Raw genomic sequence first — 22,667 nt, forward strand, 5'->3', positions numbered from 1 at the left:
CGAAAGAAAAATAGACGTAACATGCAGGGGAGGAAATTACAAATTTCTAGGTCAACCGAAACGTAATTCAAGTCCAATGATGAAGATTTCGATATTAAACAGCTTGTTTGGTTGATCAATGAGATTCTCCGGTTACCAAATGTTTCGAATCTTCATCAATTAAAAATTATATTTGACAAAGCTGTGCAATCAAATGGGTGATCATATTCGAATGGTTAATGATTCTCACACGTGAGGGTTGGGCACTATATAAAGGGGTGGTCATGACACTTCAAGACACACTCATTTTCGAAGTTGAAGAAGAAGAGAAGTAAAGGTGAGTACAAATCATTTTTTTTCTTCATCTTCTTAAAGATTTTGTCTCTCAAATTTTCTATGACTCGATTTTCGCTAAATTACCTACAAAGAGCACCACAGTGGCGGATCTGAGAGGATAGTTCAAAGATTTACGACGGAGAGCCATCATTTCCTTATCAGGAGTATGGCTAATAAAAGAAACACTCTCCTCCGTCATAATATTTTGAACCTTTCACAGATCAGCAACTGGTACCTACAAAATTCAAACCATGCATTTAGGTGATGATGTATAAATTGTCTTTTAGATGCGTGTGCTTACATGGATAATATTGTTGGCTCTTGTGGCATACATTCAGTCTTATACCGTAAGTTGAAATAGGAATCTGTTAATAAAGACTATTTGCTTTGGTGTGCTATCTTTTTTTGTCATACAATGATATACTTTCATATTTGGCTTTAGATTTCTTCGCTTTATTTAACTTATCGTGATCGAATCCACGATCTTAACTGACTGACCTTAACGCAAAGAAGTTATAATAACTTTTAATGTCGTTTTGAATATCTCAGATTATTGGTATGTCATGATTAGATATTTTGGACATAATTTTTTTAAGCAACAAATATTTTTCAAATCAAAAAAAATTTCTAATTCTTTTTTGTTTATAGATTCCAGAAAATGATTTGCTCGATTTACCAAAAGGAAAAGAATTGCTTGACCAAGAATACATCTTTGATGACTGTAAGTTAAATATTAAAGAAGTTAAGAAATTACCAAATGTGTTTGAAATTAACAATTGGTAGTAAATAATCTAAGTAAATCCTAAAGACAGAGATTCTGTGGGCAACCTTTGTGGAATTTTACTTGATGAATATAAATAAAAGTCAAAGCTGATATTTTTCTTCATATAACCATTACAGTATGGGAAAAAGTGAAATCTGCAGCCAACAGATTGGTCGACTCAGTAAAAGCATCAACACAAAAAATTATCGAACAATATAAACCTCAAATCCTTGCTGCTTTGGAAAATGTCAAAAAAGTTGTCATTAAAGGAGTCAAAGATTTGATCATCGAAATTGTCAATGGAATTGTCAAAATCATTACTGATGGTGTATCTTCAACATCAGATGGCAAAGATCATCCAGAGTTTGATCTTGTTTCATTTCCAATCTTTGAAGTAATTGATGGCTCTTCCATTCCAAGAATCAATTTTGTTACCGACGGTAAGTTAAATTTTGACGATTCAGACTTGTTTTCCTGTTTGTCTGTGTAATAAAGAAAATAATCAAAATAGATCAATTGCAAATACCTTTTTCAAAATCATAATATTAATTTCATCTTCAAATTTCAGCATGGAAGAAAGTCACCGATGCTTTCGAAAAAGCTGGAGACAAGATTAGCAACCAAACCAGAGCTTTGATCGAGAAATACAAACCAAAAGTAACAGACGCTTTGACCAGAGTCAAGAAAGTGATCATTGACGAGGGAAAGAGAATCGTTATTGAAATCATCGGAGATATTGTCAAGATTGTTGTTGAAGATCTTCAAGAGGATGAGATTGTTAAAGAACTTGCTGCTCTTTCAGAAGATTCTGAATTGATGGATGCTGAATTCTTTTTCTCTGAATGTAAGATAATATTTTATTCACAAAAACACAAATCCTATCCGGGGTCTAATATTTCTCAAATAATTCCGGTTTTTAAAGAGCCAAAAAAACTTTCCCAATGAGAAAACGTTATAGTAGTCTTGAAAACCTTTCAAAGAAATCTCTATCAATTTTCTCTTTAGTATGGGAAAAGGTGAAAACTGCAGCCAACAGATTGGTCGATTCAGTAAAAGCAACAACACAAAAAATTATCGAACAATACAAACCTCAAATCCTTGCTGCTTTGGAAAATGTCCAAAAAGTTGTCATCAAAGGAGTCAAAGATTTGATCATTGAAGTTGTCAATGGAATTGTCAAAATCATTACTGATGGTGTATCTTCAACATCAGATGGCAAAGACCATCCAGAGTTTGCTATTGTCTCATTTTCAATCTTTGAAGAGATTGATGGCTCTTCCATTCCAAGAATCAACTTTGTTACTGATGGTAAGTTATTTTGACGATTCAAACTTGTTTTCCTGTTCGTCTATGTAATAAAGGAAATAATCAAAATAGATCAATTGCAAATACCTTTTTCAAAATCATAAAATTAATTTTATCTTCAAATTTCAGCATGGAAGAAAGTCACCGATGCTTTCGAAAAAGCTGGAGACAAGATTAGCAACCAAACCAGAGCTTTGATCGAGAAATACAAACCAAAAGTAACAGATGCTTTGACCAGAGTCAAGAAAGTGATCATTGACGAGGGAAAGAGAATCGTTATTGAAATCATCGGAGATATTGTCAAGATTGTTGTTGAAGATCTTCAAAAAAAGGATGAGATTGTTAAAGAACTTGCTGCTCTTTCAGAAGATTCTGAATTGATGGATGCTGAATTCTTTTTCTCTGAATGTAAGATAATATTTTATTCACAAAAACACAAATCCTATCCGGGGTCTAATATTTCTCAAATAATTCCGGTTTTTAAAGAGCCAAAAAAACTTTCCCAATGAGAAAACGTTATAGTAGTCTTGAAAACCTTTCAAAGAAATCTCTATCAATTTTCTCTTTAGTATGGGAAAAGGTGAAAACTGCAGCCAACAGATTGGTCGATTCAGTAAAAGCAACAACACAAAAAATCATCGAACTATACAAACCTCAAATCCTTGCTGCTTTGGAAAATGTCCAAAAAGTTGTCATCAAAGGAGCAAAAGATTTGATCATCGAAGTTGTCAATGGAATTGTCAAAATTATTACTGATGGTGTATCTTCAACATCAGATGGCAAAGACCATCCAGAGTTTGCTATTGTCTCATTTTCAATCTTTGAAGAGATTGATGGCTCTTCCATTCCAAGAATCAACTTTGTTACTGATGGTAAGTTATTTTGACGATTCAAACTTGTTTTCCTGTTTGTCTATGTAATAAAGGAAATAATCAAAATAGATCAATTGCAAATACCTTTTTCAAAATCATAAAATTAATTTTATCTTCAAATTTCAGCATGGAAGAAAGTCACCGATGCTTTCGAAAAAGCTGGAGACAAGATTAGCAACCAAACCAGAGCTTTGATCGAGAAATATAAACCAAAAGTAACAGATGCTTTGACCAGAGTCAAGAAAGTGATCATTGACGAGGGAAAGAGAATCGTTATTGAAATCATCGGAGATATTGTCAAGATTGTTGTTGAAGATCTTCAAGAGGATGAGATTGTTAAAGAACTTGCTGCTCTTTCAGAAGATTCTGAATTGATGGATGCTGAATTCTTTTTTTCTCTGAATGTAAGATAATATTTTATTCACAAAAACACAAATCCTATCCGGGGTCTAATATTTCTCAAATAATTCCGGTTTTTAAAGAGCCAAAAAAACTTTCCCAATGAGAAAACGTTATAGTAGTCTTGAAAACCTTTCAAAGAAATCTCTATCAATTTTCTCTTTAGTATGGGAAAAGGTGAAAACTGCAGCCAACAGATTGGTCGATTCAGTAAAAGCAACAACACAAAAAATCATCGAACAATACAAACCTCAAATCCTTGCTGCTTTGGAAAATGTCCAAAAAGTTGTCATCAAAGGAGCAAAAGATTTGATCATCGAAGTTGTCAATGGAATTGTCAAAATCATTACTGATGGTGTATCTTCAACATCAGATGGCAAAGATCATCCAGAGTTTGCTGTTGTTTCATTTTCAATCTATGAAGAAATTGATAGCTCTTCCATTCCAAGAATCAATTTTGTTACCGATGGTAAGTTATTTTGACGATTCAAACTTATTTCTCGGCTTGCTTCTAAAATAAACAAAATAGTTAAAATGCAAAAACCTTTTTCGAAATCATAATATTAATTTCATTTTCGAATTTCAGCATGGAAGAAAGTCACCGATGCTTTCGAAAAAGCTGGAGACAAGATTAGCAACCAAACCAGAGCCTTGATCGAGAAATACAAACCGAAAGTAACAGATGCTTTGACCAGAGTCAAGAAAGTGATCATTGACGAGGGAAAGAGAATCATTATTGAAATCATTGGTGATATTGTCAAGATTGTTGTTGAAGATCTTCAAGAGGATGAGATTGTATTGGCCAAAAGGAATATTATAACCGATTGTGAGTACTTTATATTATTGATTGGAATACCAACTAACTAAAACAATATCATTATCTAGATAATGTCTTCAAGTTGAGTTCGTTTTTTACCAACATCTTTGAGTATAAATCTAATAATTTCAGAAAATTACAGTGGGGTCTCTATAACTTGAACCTCCATCATTCGAATGTCTCCTTAACTCGAACAAGTTTACCGTTTCTTTCAGATAAGAAACCCCGATAAACAAGTCACCATAACTCGAACTTTCCATGACTCGAACTAATTTGCTTGCCCCGTGCGCGTTCGAGTTATGAAGACTCTGTAGACTTTTTCATAAATTACATCATAAAGATCACTTGCCTCGTTTTGAAATTATTGCCATGGTGATTAACTTTCTATTCATAAAAGGATCATCTAATGTTTCAAGGGACTTAATCACCACGGTAATTGTTTGAATACGAGGCAAGTGATGTTCCTGAGGTAATTTATGAAAAAGTCTATTGTATCTAGAAAAATATGTTCAAGCTAAAAAAATGTGTCGTTTCCTTTTGTAGTATGGCAAAAAGTGAAATCCGCAGCCCAGCATTTATCATCTCAAATCAGAACATACGCCGAAAAGATGCTTCAGAAATACCGACCACAGATCATGACCACCTTAAAGGTTGTTGGTGAGGTCGTAATCGATCAAGTCCGCAAAATCATCATTCGCATTATCGAAGATGGTATTGTAGGTATTTTCGTGAACGGTGAGGCAGTGACATCTGATGGCAGTGCTTTTATGTTGCCAGAGAAAAGGATTTACGCTGTTTTGGACCAATCACCACCTCAAATCAACATCTTCAAGGATGGTAAGTGTTTATAACTTTCACAAATCGATGGGATCGGTGGTCGATAAACACATAAATGTTTTCATCAATTTCATAACTGTTCAATTAAATCTCCCAGATTTAATTAGAAGCAGTTCAACGAGTACCAACTATATAGTTACCATTAAATACCAATAAGTTTTGAATCCATTTCACTTTCTTCCAGCTTGGTCAAAGGTCAAGGCTTTCGTTGAAGACAAGGTGAACAAGATCAGTGTAAGCGTAAAAGCCATCATTGAGAAATATCGTCCACAGATTGAAGCAGGTTTGGAGAAAGCCAAAAAGATCGTTATCAAACACGGAAAATTGATCATTATCGAAATTATTGGTGTCATCGTCTCCATCATCGTTCTTTAAACGTCCTGATAACGTCCATAACGTCAGATGAATGTTGAAACAACGTCCTGCTAACGTCCATCTCTTCTTATCAATACCGATTCTATTGGAGAATAAGATGGAAAGAAATTTTGATTTTTAAATATATTTTTGTGTGTTTTCTTTAGTATTCTTGGCGATTCTATTTGAAGATTCGTCATTTTTCAGTAATAAAAAAGAGAAATAGTCTTAAAGCTTAAATAAATGGTGTTCGGTAGTAATCTCCCAACTCCCAACTCCCAACTCCCAATATTCTTCCAACAATTTCAACTTTTAACTCAAGTTAATGTAAATTTTTTCGAGTGTCGCGTATAGAATTTGTCGTCAAAGATGCAATCATGGTCGAAATATATTGAGATTTTAGTGTATTTTAACGTTTTTTAGAATTTAAAGTTCGGGCGAGAATTGCTATTTTAGCACTTCCACTTTCTTTCATTGAATATTTCGATTTTAGAGGGGTTTGGTGGCTTCTAGGTTATATTCCAAGCCTTATTCAAGCAAATTTGAGCTTTTAAATCCTGAGCTCCTAAGGTCCTAAGTATTAAGTCTGTTAAAACTCAGAGTTAAAACTCTACTTTCCAAGTAGTTTAAGGCGCTTAAAAATCATTTAAGGTGTTTAAAATTTCGTCAGGAACTCCCTTTTGTCTCAAATATTTTATCCATGATTGTGGTCCTTATTTGGCGTTAAAAAGTGGTAGAAAACTTTGATAGGAACTTTGTGTTAACTTCTGTGGCTTTGTTTCTATCGTTTTCAACTCTTGCATTTTTTCGAGAAGTTAGCACAGCCTATCACTCCTTGCCACCCAGTATAAACAAAGCTTTAAAAATCAAACAAAATAATCTATTGATCTGATCTTTTCTTTAGGGATATCTCTTTGTTACATCTTTTACACGAATTTTTCACAAAGGGCTTGTGAAATTTTGGTAGGAGCTGGTCGAAAAGTGGAAATTTCCGGATATCACTATTAGCCGATATCACTATTAGGTTCCAATTATCTCAGCAGGAAAAAATATTGATAAGAAGGAACGCGTTAGTCGCTTTTGTAACACGTGACGTAATTTTGGGTTAAACTAATTCATGGTATTCCCTGGCCCTGAAAACCCAATTATTTTATGTGACCCGAATGATCGGGAGAGTATATATTACTTATTTGACCTGGTATTTTAGATATCAATGACAGATATCTTAAAACTTATAAATACTTAATAAAAACTTTTTTAAAGTTAGAAGTAACAGAAGGGAAACTTTTGCTTTACAAAATTTATTGACGCAGTTTCGTTAGAAGTTATTGCTAAGTGATGCTTTATCCACCCATATTTATAGAAGCAATAAGGCAGAAGTATTCAAACGTATTATCAAAATAAGACAGAGGTGTAATCCAGGTTCAGCTCGACTCGGTCGCAATGCAATTATTCCAAATAAGTAATAAAAAAGTTTTACGAAATGCAATCTTTTTCTTTTTATAAGAGCCAATAAGTTAATACTAGCTGTAGATAGAAGCAGCCGGCAGAGAGATTTTTTAGAAATATGTGTTCTTATCTTCTAGGAGACCAAATGTCACCTTTCGATTTTTATTCAAAAGATGTGTTCTGATTTCCAGGAAACCTATTTGTCTCCCTAAACTTATCAATACTTTATGGTTTGATGTGTTCTAAAATCTAGGAAAAACGTTTTGCTACGATATACTTGTAAGATACTTGTTTTTCTCCACAAAAGATGTGTTCTGAAAATTTCTAGGGTTACTAGGCAAAAAGATTACATCAATTTTCTCTTGATTATACCCCTGTCTCCTTAAAAGAAGTGTTCTAAAGCTTTCTAGGGTTACCTAGACAACAAGAACACGTTAGATGACCTTGATTATACCCCTGTCAGTCGGAACCACTACATAGAAATGGCAACTATTGCCTTAACGGGAAATATTTCCCGAACGGGAAGGTGAAAATAACCCAAAAAGGAAACTGTTTCCAGATTGAAAATTTCATCACTTTTCTGTTTCCCGTTTTGGTCAAGAACTTTTCATTGTTCCCGAACGGGAAGTTTAATTTTTGTAAACATAGCAGATTTCTGTTTCACGATCGAGAAGAAGTTTCCAAATCGGGAAGTTTTTAATTGGGAATGGGGAAAGTAGAATTAAGAAGGGATTACCCGGTGGATTTCTTAACTACCCGGTGAAAGTTATTTATTTACCCTCTTTTACAATAGGCATCAGTTATTTACCTTCCACGACCATTTCCGGAGTGCGCAGAGGTCACATTCCCGATCGGGAAACTGGTCAACTTCCTGATTCGGAAACTGTATTCACTTCGGGAAGTTTTTCACCTTCCCGTTCGGGAAATATTTCCCGTTAAGGCAATAGTTGCCATTTCTATGTAGTGGTTCCGACTGCCTGTCTCGTCGGAACACATCTATTTTTTAGCTGATTAATTTTCGAAGATCTAATCAGAACAGATCAAAATTTCTAGCTGTAATATGCTCTCAGAACACATTGGAAAAAAAGGTCGCCTCGCCGGCTGCTTTCATCTAGACAAACTAACCCTGTTCTTATTTTTCTGATATCTAAGCCTGACAAATGTTCTTTTATTTGTTAAACTCGGTCTATTAATCACTTCATTTTTTTCTTTTAGATAAACGCTGAAAATCACCATATTCTCCTTTGAGTCACATACTGTTCTTAATTTGTTCTGAGGTTTTGACAAAAGTCTTCTCTTCTCATGAATTTTCTTTAAAACCAATAAGTAACAGAGTCTATTGCCATATTTAGCAAAATAAGGAAAAATTTAATGGGCTTTTCCAGAAAAAGTCCGTGTTTGAGGATATCGGATATCCATGGGGTTAACGATTTTTTCCAAAAGTGGATATCCAGGGGTGTAAAGTGTCTTTTCAAGCAAAAAATACGATATTCAGGGGTAAGCATCTTTATAAGAGAGGATATCCAGGGGGTTGAGCATGTTTTTAAGAGTAGATATCCAGGGGGTTCGATACTTCGAAAAATCAATATCCTCAACAGTGGGGGTAATATCCTTTTCTGGAAAAGCCCAATATGTTTATTCCCGTAATAGAGATATACATAAACTGCACATAAAAAGGTTGTATTATGAAGAAGTAAGGGATTTTAAAATAAGGGTGTGGCAATTTTGAGTAGCACCCTTTCGAAAGAAGGTTTTAAACAGTAAAGAAAAACAATCGGGCATGATAAGATCTACATCACAATAAAATAGCGATAATTATGTGGGTAGTTTCCTAGACAAAGTAATATTTTTAACGATCCTAATTAACTTTTGACAATAAAGTTGATAATCTAAAACTAAAATGTTACAAAAATATTTTCAGTTTTCAATAAAAATAATAAGACTTAGGTCTTAAGACTTGCGTATATTCCAAATATATTAGAAGTATTCTAAATAACCGTTTAACTACCGATGTCGGCATATGCCGACATGAACACTTTCCATTTCTTTGCAACGGTTTTTTTGGAAGTATATTGAAAGTTCGATTTTGAACTAGATTTCATTAAATAACACAGTTGAATAATTAAAATATATTTCAAAGATGTTTTTCATAATTATATATTTTTCTGTGGTCGCTCATGCCGATATCTGGCGAATAGGTGCTACTTTCATTTTTTTTCCTTAAAAACTTTTTCCTTAAAAACTACGCACGGCAGTTAAAGGGATAAAGCGATATAACTTTTGGATATAACTTTAATATTCGAATACCTTATCGGGGAAATCTTCGTCGGGGAAAAGTGACAAGTAACGAATATTTTCCCCGACGAAAATTTTCCCCGGCCTTAATGCGTTTGCCAACTACCAGCAAGTGACGAATTTTTCCCCGACGAAGTTTTCCCCGATAAGGTACAATGTTTATTATTAATAACACACGTAATAAACATACCAGTTGACCCAGGAAAAAACTTTGGACGGTTTTCGACGTCTAAAAATAGAAGTGCTTTGAATTTTAATAATCAGACAGAAATCCTTATAATAATAACATATTAGTATATTATAGTACGGTAGATTCTATTTTTTGATTTACAACTTTTTTCGAATTTGATAAGGTTCCCAACTTATACGAGCTTTTAAAGTCAGAATTTATTGAACGAAATGTTTAAAATGATATCAGGACATTTAATTTAAATTCATGAAATAATATTATTGAATATATTTATCTAAATATATGCCAGTCTAAAAAGGCCCTTAGGTTAAAATACAAATAAGTTGCAAAGGTTTAGATTCCCGGGTGCCAATCGATTACTAAATAAAGGTTAGAACAGAATAAAGGGATTTAAACTTTTTAAATTATTTTTCGCAGAAAATTTGAGTGCGAGGAAGGTCACGAAAAAGAGAAAGTATACGATTGTTTATTGTAACTACAAGCTACAAGAAAATCATGATAAATGCACTTTTAGATAAAATCTTGGAAGGAAAAGGTTAGATTTCGAAAAACGACCTCCAAAAATTTCAAACATATGTTATGGTAGGAAGAAATATAGCAATAAAACAATTAGTTTTAAAATGTTACAAAGAAATAAAACATGGGCCCAGCCCTACCATTTAAGGGAGAAAAAAACCTAACTCTACTCAACTTTTTAGCATACGCAGGATATAATGACAATTAAAAGTACAGTTTCCTTTTTTCTTCATTTTGGAAAAAATCTTTCTATTTCGTGCTTTAGACCGTCAATTGAACACACCCACACGGAATGAGTACCGTAAGTTGGTCTAATGTCAACATCCCTCTTCCAATTCCGACACCCTTTTTTAGAGATAGGAATAGTAGGAAGGTCGGAATCGTTGATAAACCATAATATTTTCTCTGATCGCTAGGGTAGGAGATAAAGTTTCCATCTGCAACGATCGTCCTATTATTCCAAACTCTAAAGAGAAGGTTAACTTAAGGTAGTGCATCCAAATCGAATATCGAAGTCGAGTCCTTTTACCACCATGTGAGAAGATGAACTTTGGGTTCCAAAAATGTGTTTAAATATTTTTCTTTTTTCAATAAAATCAGTGTTAGTTCTAATCTAACAACCCATTATAAACTTTCGTTTTCGGTCGATAGTCGTGTTTTACGGAAACTTTTACGGATATTTGACGTGTCGCCATCCATGATAGGGTGAACCACAGATGACATATTGTGGCCTTGAGTGAACATCACTTTAATACATTTTCGAAACCTCTTGTGAAAAATCGCATAAATGACCGGATTAAGGAAACTGGCAACAAATACCCAATAGAAATTCATCTGTTGAAGCCATGTGGGAGGAGCTCCGATTAGTAAAATATCGTCCGTTAATGTCATATAACCAGTCGGTACCCAAAAGATGAAGAAGGTTAAAGATAGCGAAAAAAACATGCGCGAGAATTTGATTTCCATAGGTAAACGTCGTGTCCAGTGTTCAAATTCACGTAACATGAGTTGTTCCCGTAAATGTTTGATGCCGACTTTCAATATACGAACGTAAGCGGAGATAATGATGCACAATATAGCTAGGATACCGAACACTACTACTCCTAGGTAAGCACGATGCTCTGTCTTCAGAAAAGTACTGTCATCCTCTTTGGCCAACCAAATCCACGGTAGCGCTACCACCAAGGAGGGAAACAACCAAGCGAATAGAATCATATTACGAACTCGTTCGTCGGTTTCGATATTCTCATAATGGAGTGGTTTACATATAGCAATGTAGCGATCGAACGTTGAGAAGAGTAGGATAAGCAAAGAGACTAGGAGAGAATACATGATCATACCACCTTTGATTAAATTATCTTCAGCATTTAACCCAAGTAAACACGGGATGAAAATCAATCCGACAAGGATATCTAAGAAAGCATGCGAACAAATGAACTTGTTGGCTTGGTTTGATCGAATGTGGTGATTCCGAAAGAAGACGGTCATGATGAGGACGTTGGGCGGAATAATGAGGGCGATGAAAACGTAGAGGACTTCTGGATAGATTGTTGGGTGATGCCTCGCAGTTGGAATGGGCGTGGGCGGAATGGGCGTGGATGCGAAAGACGATGCCATCGTGATGAAAAAAACAATGTACTCTTTCTGACAGTTTTGTCTTGAGTAAAATTTGGCTACCAATGAAAGGGTGCTCTCTTTATTAATAAAATCTTTATTTTCAAGGACGAAGACTGACATGCATAAATTTACAACTTTTCCATCAAATCAAACTAACTATTGAATTTTTAACAGACTTTACTGCTTGTCCTGTATATTTATATGATGCATAAACATCGATTACTCTTTGCGAACACTTCATATAGAAGACTGATAGGTTCGGTCAATATTTACCTCACTAAAAGGCAATCAAAGAACAGAGGAGGCAAGTTGGAACAGGATATAAGAGTTGCAATATGAGGGATGAATACTTTCAACACGAATTCAGATTAATTTGTTTTCGTCCATTATTTGTGAAAACAAACTTGCATGGATAGGATTAGCTTTCGATGACGTCATGTTGGAGATCGGGTTACAGACATAATTGATAACGGAAGCGAAAATTTTCGTTATTGATAAAAGTATTTAGAAAAGTAGATACTCGTCGACCAATTTGAGACATATTTTCAAAATTAATATTATATGTTAAAGCCAATTTGAGACATATTTTCAAAATAAAATATATGTTGAAAGGAAACTAAAGATTATATCGATGTAATTTTAGGTTTCGTTTCGTTTTGTTTGACCTACTATAGTATCAATTCCTGGTGATGCACTACACGCTTTTTTTATAAGAATACGCGTTATAAGAATGTCCGCATGGTGAAAATGGCCAAAAAATTAAGAATATGCTAAGAATACAACAATCATAGAACTTTGCTACTCAAGCTAAGACAGGCTAAGAATGCCATTTTTAGAGCATTTTCAATTATAAGTAAGTAAAGCTAACTACTTTCACACAAAAATGCAATTTTATGCTTGAGACGCTCGTATTAAATATTAGATCTAGTCTGAATTAGGATCTTAATCTAAGAATGCTGTAAGAATATTTAAGCATGATAAGAATATCCATGATGAAATGGATTTACACCATTCTTATAAAAAAAGCGTGTATCACAAAAATCTATAGCCACTATTTGATTTTACTGACGGACGTGCAATCAGAATCATAAAAATAGCGATCAAAGGGTCTGGGTTCGAGTTCGCTATCGCATCGAAAAATTCGAAAAGAGCCGTGAAACTCCTGATTTCAGGAATGGGAAGCTTGAACTTGAAATTTTGACCAATGATAGATATTGACGACCGAGAATGATTCGCATTTTTCAAGTCGGACATCAATAACTGTAGAATTCTATTAATAATGAAAAGATTTTATCCGAAGGTGACAATTTATAATTTAGCTACTTTGTCCAAATTTCAAAAAAGTCCGCCCTCCTCAGACGCACGAATAATGAATGCAATAAGGGTACTATTCGCTTTATATAAAATCGCTTTCCTTTTCAAAGGAAACTAGCTCAAAAAAAGGTAGCGCAGAGCTCTAAAATTGATCTCTATTAATTACCTAAATCATTCAAGATTTTCGAGCAATTTGATGAAAAATGGCACAACTTCGTACCCTAACCAAAATACTCAAGATTCTTAACTTCTAGGATTCTTCCAGGATATACTTTAAAATTGGTCATGGGCTTCAATATTTGAGGGGGGAGGGGAGAGAAAGCCAATTCCACAGAAGTATACATAATTTGTGATTAAGGGAAATGAACCTAACCATTAGCCGACAAAATCATAATGATGACAATGATGGCCGATTACACACCCGTGATAAGAGTGCCCTAAGGACCATCAAAACATCCCACTTAAACACTTGTTATTTTTAAGGCCGATGAAAGAATGCCTCATCTTTTGATATTTTAGAAACGATTTGTTAACAAAAAATACTACACACAATATGGTTCAGAAATCAACAAAACGACCCGAATTTCGAAGTGAAAGATCCAGTCGCACATCAACATATCCATAATCAAATAAGCATATCATATAAAAAAAAAAAATGGTCTAAGAGAGAAGGGCCTAACTTATTGGAGTCATTTCAAACGGGTAAAGAAGCTTTAATAATGGGCCCCGGGGGGGGGGGGGGGGCAGCTGGGCAAAAGGACCGACGGGTATGTGCGGGTCCTAAGGGTACCTTTTCCAATATGTTTAAAATGCACTGTAAGGGTCGGAAAAAGTAGAGATGCACTGTAAGGGAGGGTAGAAATTTCAGAAAATTCTTGAAAAATCTAGATATTTTGACCAAAAATGCTAGAATTTTGACCATTTTTTTGCCGAAAGGGATCGAAAATGTGGGGGAAAATGCACTCTAAGGGTATGATTTTCACTGATTTTTGCTGCACTGTAAGGGTGCAATTTTAAAAGCCAATTTTTGGCCCGCACATACCGTCAGTCTGCAAACCCAGTGCCCCCCGGGTAATGGGCCCAGCCCTTACTTTGCCTCAAAGGCTTCATCATCGTGACTTCATCTAGAAAACAAGGAGGCTCTTGTTGAAACTAGAAAAAAATTGGCGAGTCTTGGCTGGCTTTAACCACAAAAACTTGATTGTGACGTTCAAAAAATAATATTAATCACAAGAATAGGCCACCGTGTCTTCTTTGGAGTTTATCAGAAAAAGACAATGTTGAAATTCTTCTGCCCTCTCAAGTCCCTCACAACAATTATTAAACGATGTTTATAAGTACCCATCAAGGCAAGCAAAAACAGGAAACAACGCTCCATAACTCTACAATGACAACTGAGATTGTTGGATGAAAATAGATTCAAAAGATAATCACTGTTTGTCAATAATTTGCCAATGATAACTTTACAATAGGATTAACAAATGTGTGGGCCAAAAGCTCCAAAACTTTGGCACAACCTCTACAAAAACGAAGTTATTGATAACTTTGCCCTCTTTAAACATTCGACGTATCAAGTTCCTTAAACTTTTGAGGAAATTCATTGTTTGAGCTAAAAATTATCTTCTCGTTAATTTTCTCTGAGTGTTCAAGGTCACTAAAAACAGATACCTGGGAGATTTCTGCACAAAATCTCATTGAACATCTTATCAAAAAAAAATCAATGAGTGCTCCCTCACAATCGTGGGGACAAGCTGGAGTTTTTACAAGCTCTTATTTGATTTGGTTGGTCGTTAAGATGTAATAAAAGAATCTTATTACTTTTTCAAAAGAACGCGTCATCTCTATCACTTTAAATGACCAATTAGTGAAGTATCTTGTAAAAACTTCAGCTCATCCCCAATCGTGAATCGCCACAAAATAGTTAATTAACCAGGTTCTTTTAACCTCAAAGCGTATAGAAAGCCAGGTCATACCTATATTTATTTCAGGGAGTGAATGCAATGCAAATCTTTTGTTGAAAAACATCAACTGGGGGGTCAACTGATGCTTGTTCGGGGGTTAGACCTGCTGTCCGGGGGGTCAAAAGTCACAATGTTCAAAAAATGTTATATACTCCACCCCCTCCCATACTCAATTTTTTTCTGGAAGAGCCCAATATTAGAAAACAAAAAGTATGGATTATGAAGAGTAGCGTATTATATTAATCTTTTCAAAGAAAATATACATGAAATTCGTGAAATTTGAAGTAAAAATATGCTTATGTACGAGTACTTGTAAATAAACAATTTATCTCATAATAATACTGGGTGTCTCAGAAAAAAGTCCCCCTCTATGAAGTGAGTTTTCTCGATTTCTATGAACCTTTAAAGAGGCAATCCTTTTACATTGGAAAGAGGAAGGATAAACTTAAATTTTGCGGGGTCATTTCTCAAATTTGGTCGACTAGATAAAAAGTTATTGTCTAAGACCATGTTCAGATGTTATGTCCCCGTTTCGCTCCGTTTCCGAAACAAGTGTGAACGTCAAAATTCGAAACGTCAAAAAAGAGAGACGTTGCAAAGCAAAACAGATCGAAACGGTTTCGCTCCATTATTTTCATCGGAACGGAACTGCTTCGTTTTCTTGTTCCGAAACGTTCTGAAACTAAAATGAACACTCTCGATCTGTAACGAAAATCATACCGGAGTGAAACGGAACCGTAACGTTAGCCTGGGTATCCAGACTACCGTAACGTCTGAACATGGTCTAAATGCTAAAACATTACTTTTCAAAAAAGTCGAAAAAAGGCGAAAAATGAGGGTATTGAACTTGTTGTAAGACAAAGACACAAATATTGGTAAGATTTTGAAATTTGTAGGAGCATCATGTCCCTTGATGATAGCCACGAGAGCTCGTTAAATTTGACAAAGAAAATAAAAGGAATCGATATGTTCTTACTTTCTTCAGAAAATGAGATGTTCTTATGATGTTCTTAATACACTTAGTTGATGACTTGAAATTAGTGTTTTCTTGGTAATTTCTGAAATCAATGAGGCTCAGATTGTTCTTCAATTGTTCTTAGATTTTTACATAATATTAACCAAGTGTTCTTGTGAAATTTTCCACATAGAAAGAATGAAAAGTTTACAAAAGGGAACATAAGTTTCCTAGACAGAAAGTAGCAAACGAAAGAAACTATCATCGCTAAATTTAGCCAATAAATTGATTTTTGAAATGTAAATCATGTAGAATGGTAACAACAAGGAACAAAGAAAGTACTAAGTGCTAAAAACCAAAAAGAAGAAATTTTTAAGTAAACTTACGTTACTGTAATGCAAAACGAAACAGTCAAGATGGTTAAGTTAATTTCTCTATTTCAAAATACATAACAATGCATAACAAAAGAAAACTAGAAAAGGAAAAAAAAAATAGAGCCTTAAGGGAACGAAACAAATGAGAGAAAATGATACAATCAGCACTTTTGGGGAAACTATAAAAAAGGGGCCGGTTGAACGAGAACCAATCATTGCTTGCAAAGCTACGAATAAAACAACTTCTTCGATAACAGCATCTGCTTCAATTAACGTTCAAAGTCGCTGCTAGACACTACCACGGATTTGATTACAAAATAGTCACAAATAATCGAAACATATCCTGGGAAGACAACCACCGAAGCTGATCAGCATGGAACTATCTATCATCACCAATTCCATAATTGCGATTCTGATTGCTGTTCTAACCATGTTCATTATGCTTGTGTTCTACAAATGTCCAATTCTGTTGTTATACTTCCCGAACAAGATTCTGTGTAGCATGGTCGTTTGTGAATGGTTTCGATCTATTACAGTCGCCTTACATATTATTATTGAAGTATCGGAGGAGTTGCACGATCCTGATTGCCATAGCTGTTTGGTGTTCAATATTCTGGTAGACATCATCACCTCTGGTTTAACCAAAGTTGCAACTTTACATTTATGCGCTTTCGTATTTGAGCGTTACATATCAGTCATGTCAGCTTTGAAATATAACAGCATTATAACTAACAAACTTTTTAAACAGATTTTACTGTCAGTCTGGCTCATCCCGTTGATTGCATCCATACTCCAAGTCATCTATTTGTATCCTTACATATTCTCAATACCTGAGCAAATGGGTGAAGATTGGATTCTCATCTTCGAAGTGTGTCTCACCTTCCTCTCTATGTTATTATTCACTGCACTACCCATCCTGTTCATGTTTCCAGCCTACGTTATCATATTCCAAGAGATCCGCCGGCTACTTAAAGGACAAGCCGACATTAAAATTTACGGGCAAGTAAAAACGGCTAAAAGACAGTTACACGCCGCATTTTGCCTACTTTTAATGTTTGTTGCGTTCGTATTGTTCACGTTGCCGTATTTCGCGTTACGGATGTACGTCGACGTAATGATATGGCTTGAGGAAGAAATAGAACTGACTCATGAAGTTTTCAATATACTGTATACCATAAAAAATTTAACGGCTCTTTGTAACCCTTTAATTTATACACTTATGAATCGTGATTTTAAACGTAGAGCACTATCTCTACTGAAACTAAATTTATGTTTTTAATATAAAGAAAGAGGAAATGAAAATGAAAAAGAGTTTGGTCTCTGTTTAACTTAGCAATGATAAGATGTGAACGTGAGATGTCTAGGTGAACAGGCTTTGGGTCTCTGTGAGGCTTATACATATTACCTTAACCTTTCGGCCCCGAAAGACGTACCTGATACGTTCGCCATACGTTCCGAAAGACGTATCTGATACGTTAAGGTGACCTTTATATTTGGTCGGATTACGCCCCAACCGTCAGTGGTACGGTAAAACCGATAAAAAAATCGGAATCAGCGTGAAATTTCCAATAAGAAACAATCGGGGTTTGTTTTGGTATGACGCAACATTTTTCAAAAATAGAAATGGTAGACCAAGCTATGTTGCGTGATTTTGTGAAACTGAGGAGGCAGAAAATTAGCTATGAAAGTAAGGGTTTATAAAAGTGTTTTAGAGTTTTATTTGGCTTTTCAAAAGTATGGAATTGTATTACCTAATTTATAAAGAAACCTTCTAAAGAAAAAAGTAAGTGTTTTTATCAATTTTTCAGTTCTCTATAATTTTTTGAAGTTTTGCACCAAAAATGACTTTTTCGCGACATTGTTTTTTCATATACCTTTTGTCTGGCTTCATAATTTCTGTCCAAAATTTTTTGGAGTACTCAGTTAAACATATTTAGAAAGGGGAAAGGTAGGGCTTTCCAAAAATATAAGGTTTTTTTTCTGAAGTTAATTTTTCAAAAAGTTATAACGGTTATCGTGAAAATTGCATTTTCATCAAAAAACGTTGCGCGCAGACGGGCTGAAGATATAAAAATGTTGCGCGCTGGAAAGGTTAAGTTCAAACCTTTTGACAGATACCAGTTTAAAGTAAATATCTTAGTGAAAATTACACGAGCGAAACGAGCACGATTTTTTTTTTGGTATTTTCTGGTATTTTCTCTTTTTTCAGAAATTAGTAATTCCTAACTACCAACTATTACATGGGCCTCAAATACCATTCAAGAGTACCTTATTTCTTACAGAATTTATGAAAATAGCTTGCATTTTTGTGGGAGAATTAGGAAGATCTCAGTAGCGTTCTCAGGGGTGCCGGAAAATTTGTGCAGGGGAGCAGATTTTATAACAAAGTAATTATCTATTCATAGCATTATGCATGTCAATTATAAGGCACGCCAAAAATTTCGGGCGCGCAAAGAGAGCCACTTTTTAAAAGGTGCGCAGTCACGCAATTTAACAGACTCCTTTGAATAAAGAATAAATGAAATAAATAAAAAAACATTAAAAGATTATTACTTCGTAACAAAATTGTGCTCTCCTACGCAAATTTTCCGACACCCGAGAACGCTACTGGATCAAACAAGACCAAAGACCTTTAACACATATGGAAATTATCCTTAGAATCATGGAATTATCATATACACTGGAATCTTCTATACTAATTGAGTTTATGAAAAAACTTTGTAACGCTAGGCCAGTAACATATTAAGGTTTCTAAAATTTGAACGCCGTGGCTAGAAAACCTATCCACCTTCGATACAAAAAGTCTCGCGCTAAGTTTGACAAGCGTAGAAAACTCGGATTAGAGAAGACTCTACACTGCTATTTTATAAACGAAATTCTGTCCATGTGGTTCACCTTTTGATCTGGGACACGCACTCTCGTGCAAGAAAGGCGGTTTCATCATTCAGCGTCATAATTCCATCCGTGACACCACAGCATCCCTCCTGACACAAGTATGCAAGGACGTGAAGGTCGAACCGACATTGACCACCTTGTCAGGTGAGACTTTTGAAACTAAATCGACCAACATCCAAGACCGTGCTCGTCTCGACATTGCTGCTAGGGTATTTTGGATTCCTGGCCAGAAGGCATTCTTCGACGTAAGGCTTTTCAACCCAATCGCCAAAACGTTCAGGAATTCCACTGTCTCCAAAGCATGCGATGCAAACGAAAGGTAGAAAAAGAACGTTTACAATTCAAGAATCATGAAAGTTGAGCACGACTCCTTTACCCCAATTGTTTTCACCGCAATGGGCGGAATGGGGAGAGAAACGAAACATTTTTACAAAAGACTATCAGAACTTTTATCTGAAAAACGAAACGAAACCCTTGCCATCACGACAAATTGGGTAAGAAGAAAGATTAACTTTGCCCTCTTGAGTTCGGTTCTCCTGTGCCTCCGCGGCAGCAGAACTCCATGGAACAAAGATACTCTTTCTTCTTCGCTCTCATATAGTTGTAGTGATTCTGAACTTTTGTTCAAAACTTATTTTATTTAGCATATCTAATATTTGGCGTACCGGGACTGCCTCCGTGCAAAAATTGTGTAGTATATATTTAATATTTGGCGTGCCGGGACTGCCTCCGTGCGATTAAATATATTGAGAAATAGTAAGTTTATGAAAAAAAGAAAAAAAATTTTGTAAACGAAAAAAGTTCTGACGTCAATTTCATGAAAAAGTACTGCGACGTAACAAAGTTTCAAATAAAAAGGTGTGGCATTTTTGTTGCACGATTTCGAATTATTTTATATCAACACACGCAACAAAATCCAACATTGTTATTTGATGATTAAATTCGTCTAACATTATTTAAAAAGGTTTCAATGTTGGTTGCATTGCATATGCGCCGGTCTTAAGCTGTCCGCATGTGAAGCCAACAAACGGGAAAACCTTCAGTGCTCAATCGCAAAGCGCGAGCCTCTCCTTCACAACTAAAGCTTTTTCTTTCCTAGAAGCAACCCTCTCACCACCTCAGACACCTTTGGGCGTCTGCAACGACGGGTACCCTCGATAATTTTGACAAGGTCACTATGGCATTTCATTGAACACAAACTTCCGTTATCTTAAAAAGACATACCATCGAGGCCTACAGACACAAAATTTTGACTAATGTAGAAAGTTTAGAAGTATAATTTTTATTATTGTATTCGGCATTTTAAGCCAAAACAATGTCAGGAATTAACTAGGCTGCCTTGGAATTAACCCACATTATAGTATTTTAAAGGCTTTTGATGTGCAAGCAAAACCGTTAACCGGCGTTTGCGACGACGGGAACCGTCTAGTAACAACTAACTGATTTTTGCCAATTTCTCAAATACAAGCCTTGTCATCAGTAATGACAATATTGTTCACTTCATTGAGTTTAAAGCCCGAAGGGCTAGAGTAGAATCTCTAACCTTTCTCAGGCAAGAAAAAGTGAAGCCTTAAAAAATGTATTTTTGACGACAGATTGAATCTAGCAATTCCTTGTATATGATTGATATTTTTTTCAAAATTTAGCGGTAAATTTTAGTTTGAATCTGTCATTTGTGTAAAAACCAGGCGAGCCGCTCAAGGCCGCGCAACTTTGGTAGGATTTGTTGGCTTCAAATCCCACCAAGGAGATTCGATTCTAGCCCTTCGGGCTACTTCATTGGTTCACTCTCCTTCAATCATTAAATGATTTCTCGCAGAATTTTAATTGCATTTCTCATCAAAACGCACTTTTCTAATTCCCAAATGAGACTTTAAGTATTCCTCCGAGGGTCAAACTCATCTATTTAATTGCTAATAAAATTCTGTTATGACGTTTAAAGTTGTGGGAAAGATGCAAAATATTCTATGACAAGAAATTGAACATTGACACTTATTTCTGCCGTGTCAGTAGATTCTGCTAACCATTTGGCCAACCTTAAAAACGCCCACGCGGGTTCGAAATTTAGTTTAAGAAAAACAGTTTAATTATTGGGAAATAATTGAGACGTGATGTAGAATTTAAGGCTGATCTCTGACGACGAAATTTCAAAATAAACACATCAGATGGGTTTCAGACGGTTGTCTAAGACAAGGTGAAGGTTTTTGTTATCAGGCTACCGTCTTATCGTCTTCCTATTTTGATGGACGATTTGATGGGAATCAGATGGATTTTTAATCCCATTTGAAGTGTCAAAAAATGGACGAGCGCACCATCTAGATGGAAAAAAATGACACGATCCCCAAGAGTTCCTAATTTCTTACTGAATTTATTAAAATATCTTGCATTTTTGTGGGGAATTTAGGAAGATCTATCGTGTCCAAAGTGAACAATTTTAAACTTATTTAGCTCCTACATAAAAATCATCCTTAAAATGAATCAATCAAGCTGTGACTGAGAAAGTGTAGTCCTAAATTTCGAAGATGAACTGAATATAATCTCCATCTCATCTGTTGTTTGTTTAATTTTACATTTTAGCACTAGGATCTTCTGCCACAGTAGTCTTTATTGCATAAAATTTGCAATTCTAGTCAATTTTCACCCCAAAAACAATCCACCAGATTTTTTTCTTTCGCAGCTCTACTAAAAATTTTTCAACAGTCTTGGGGCTCTTCTTCCTAGTCAACCAAATACATATGCTAATTTTTTCATATTCCACTTCCATAGCAAAGAAGTTTCAAAATTATAAGAACGACAACTTTGACATCCAAACCTAAGATCTCACACAAATTACATTCAGTTTGTTTCGACATAATTTCGGCCTTCTAACACTTCTCTCTGTTATCACAACTCCTGATGTGCATGACCGGCTATCATCCAGATGACTTGTATCATTTTGGGATCCGTCCAACTATGATACTAGTCTCATCTTGATGATATTATTAAATTTCGAAGATGAACTGAATATAAAAGAAGAAGATGAGTTTTTAACTGTATTCGACGTCTTCTTAGAATTAGGGATATCATGGTTTGCAAAATTAAACTTAGTCAAGACGTTAGACTTAAAGTGTCAACCATCCTGGGTTCATAGTTCCCTGTGTATCATCGGCTATCTGATGGTTAATAATAACGCCAGATAGATATTCTCTGGCGTCCATAAAGCCTTGGATACACGGCGACCCAATCGGATCTATATTTTGAAAGTTATATAACCTCACGGTAACTTGCTGATTTCGCTGAAAGAGCATTTTAAAATTCGTGGAAAAACAGGAAATAAAAGATGATTTTTAAAACCACATCACTGAGAAAAAGCTTTTGTTATTGAAAACAAAATATGAAAGAAAATTTAAAACGTGACAAGCTGTTTGAAGGTAGCAGATATGATTCCCCTCCCCCAGAA

General features: G+C 35.2%; 3 protein-coding genes across 3 annotated transcripts in view; 1 reads left to right on the forward strand and 2 right to left on the reverse strand.

The window, feature by feature from the left end:
- The first annotated feature begins 250 nt into the window (after window positions 1–250).
- Window positions 251–4,385, forward strand: LOC136801034 (uncharacterized). The gene is made up of 11 exons (XM_067057663.1): window positions 251–316; window positions 603–662; window positions 964–1,036; window positions 1,216–1,518; window positions 1,647–1,922; window positions 2,084–2,386; window positions 2,513–2,791; window positions 2,953–3,255; window positions 3,382–3,659; window positions 3,821–4,123; window positions 4,241–4,385. The coding sequence occupies exons 2-10, from the start codon at window positions 603–605 to the stop codon at window positions 3,833–3,835; spliced, it is 1,890 nt and encodes a 629-aa protein (XP_066913764.1). The 5' UTR covers window positions 251–316; the 3' UTR covers window positions 3,836–4,123; window positions 4,241–4,385.
- Window positions 4,386–4,478: 93 nt separating this feature from the next.
- Window positions 4,479–22,667, reverse strand: part of LOC136801035 (peptidyl-tRNA hydrolase-like) — a 30,048-nt gene continuing 11,859 nt past the window's right edge. The window contains exon 6 of the mRNA XM_067057664.1: window positions 4,479–5,765. The gene's annotated coding sequence lies outside the window, so the exon portion shown is untranslated. The remainder of the gene's footprint in view (window positions 5,766–22,667) is intronic.
- On the reverse strand, window positions 9,752–11,977 carry LOC136801020 (5-hydroxytryptamine receptor 4-like). Its single transcript, XM_067057640.1, has one exon. It carries the CDS (start codon window positions 11,847–11,849, stop codon window positions 10,737–10,739), a length of 1,113 nt encoding a protein of 370 aa, XP_066913741.1. The 5' UTR covers window positions 11,850–11,977; the 3' UTR covers window positions 9,752–10,736.

The sequence above is a fragment of the Clytia hemisphaerica genome, unplaced genomic scaffold, assembly GCF_902728285.1.
Source record: "Clytia hemisphaerica strain Z4C2 unplaced genomic scaffold, Clytia hemisphaerica genome assembly, whole genome shotgun sequence".
NCBI lineage: Eukaryota > Metazoa > Cnidaria > Hydrozoa > Leptothecata > Clytiidae > Clytia > Clytia hemisphaerica.

Coding starts and splice junctions, on each gene's coding strand:
- LOC136801020 (XM_067057640.1), bottom strand. CDS start 11,849: ATGTCAGTCTTCGTCCTTGAAAATAAAGATTTTATTAATAAAGAGAGC.
- LOC136801034 (XM_067057663.1), top strand. CDS start 603: ATGCGTGTGCTTACATGGATAATATTGTTGGCTCTTGTGGCATACATT. Junction 1,923..2,083: donor TGAATTCTTTTTCTCTGAAT/GTAAGATAATAT, acceptor TTTTCTCTTTAG/TATGGGAAAAGGTGAAAACT. Junction 3,256..3,381: donor AATCAACTTTGTTACTGATG/GTAAGTTATTTT, acceptor TTCAAATTTCAG/CATGGAAGAAAGTCACCGAT.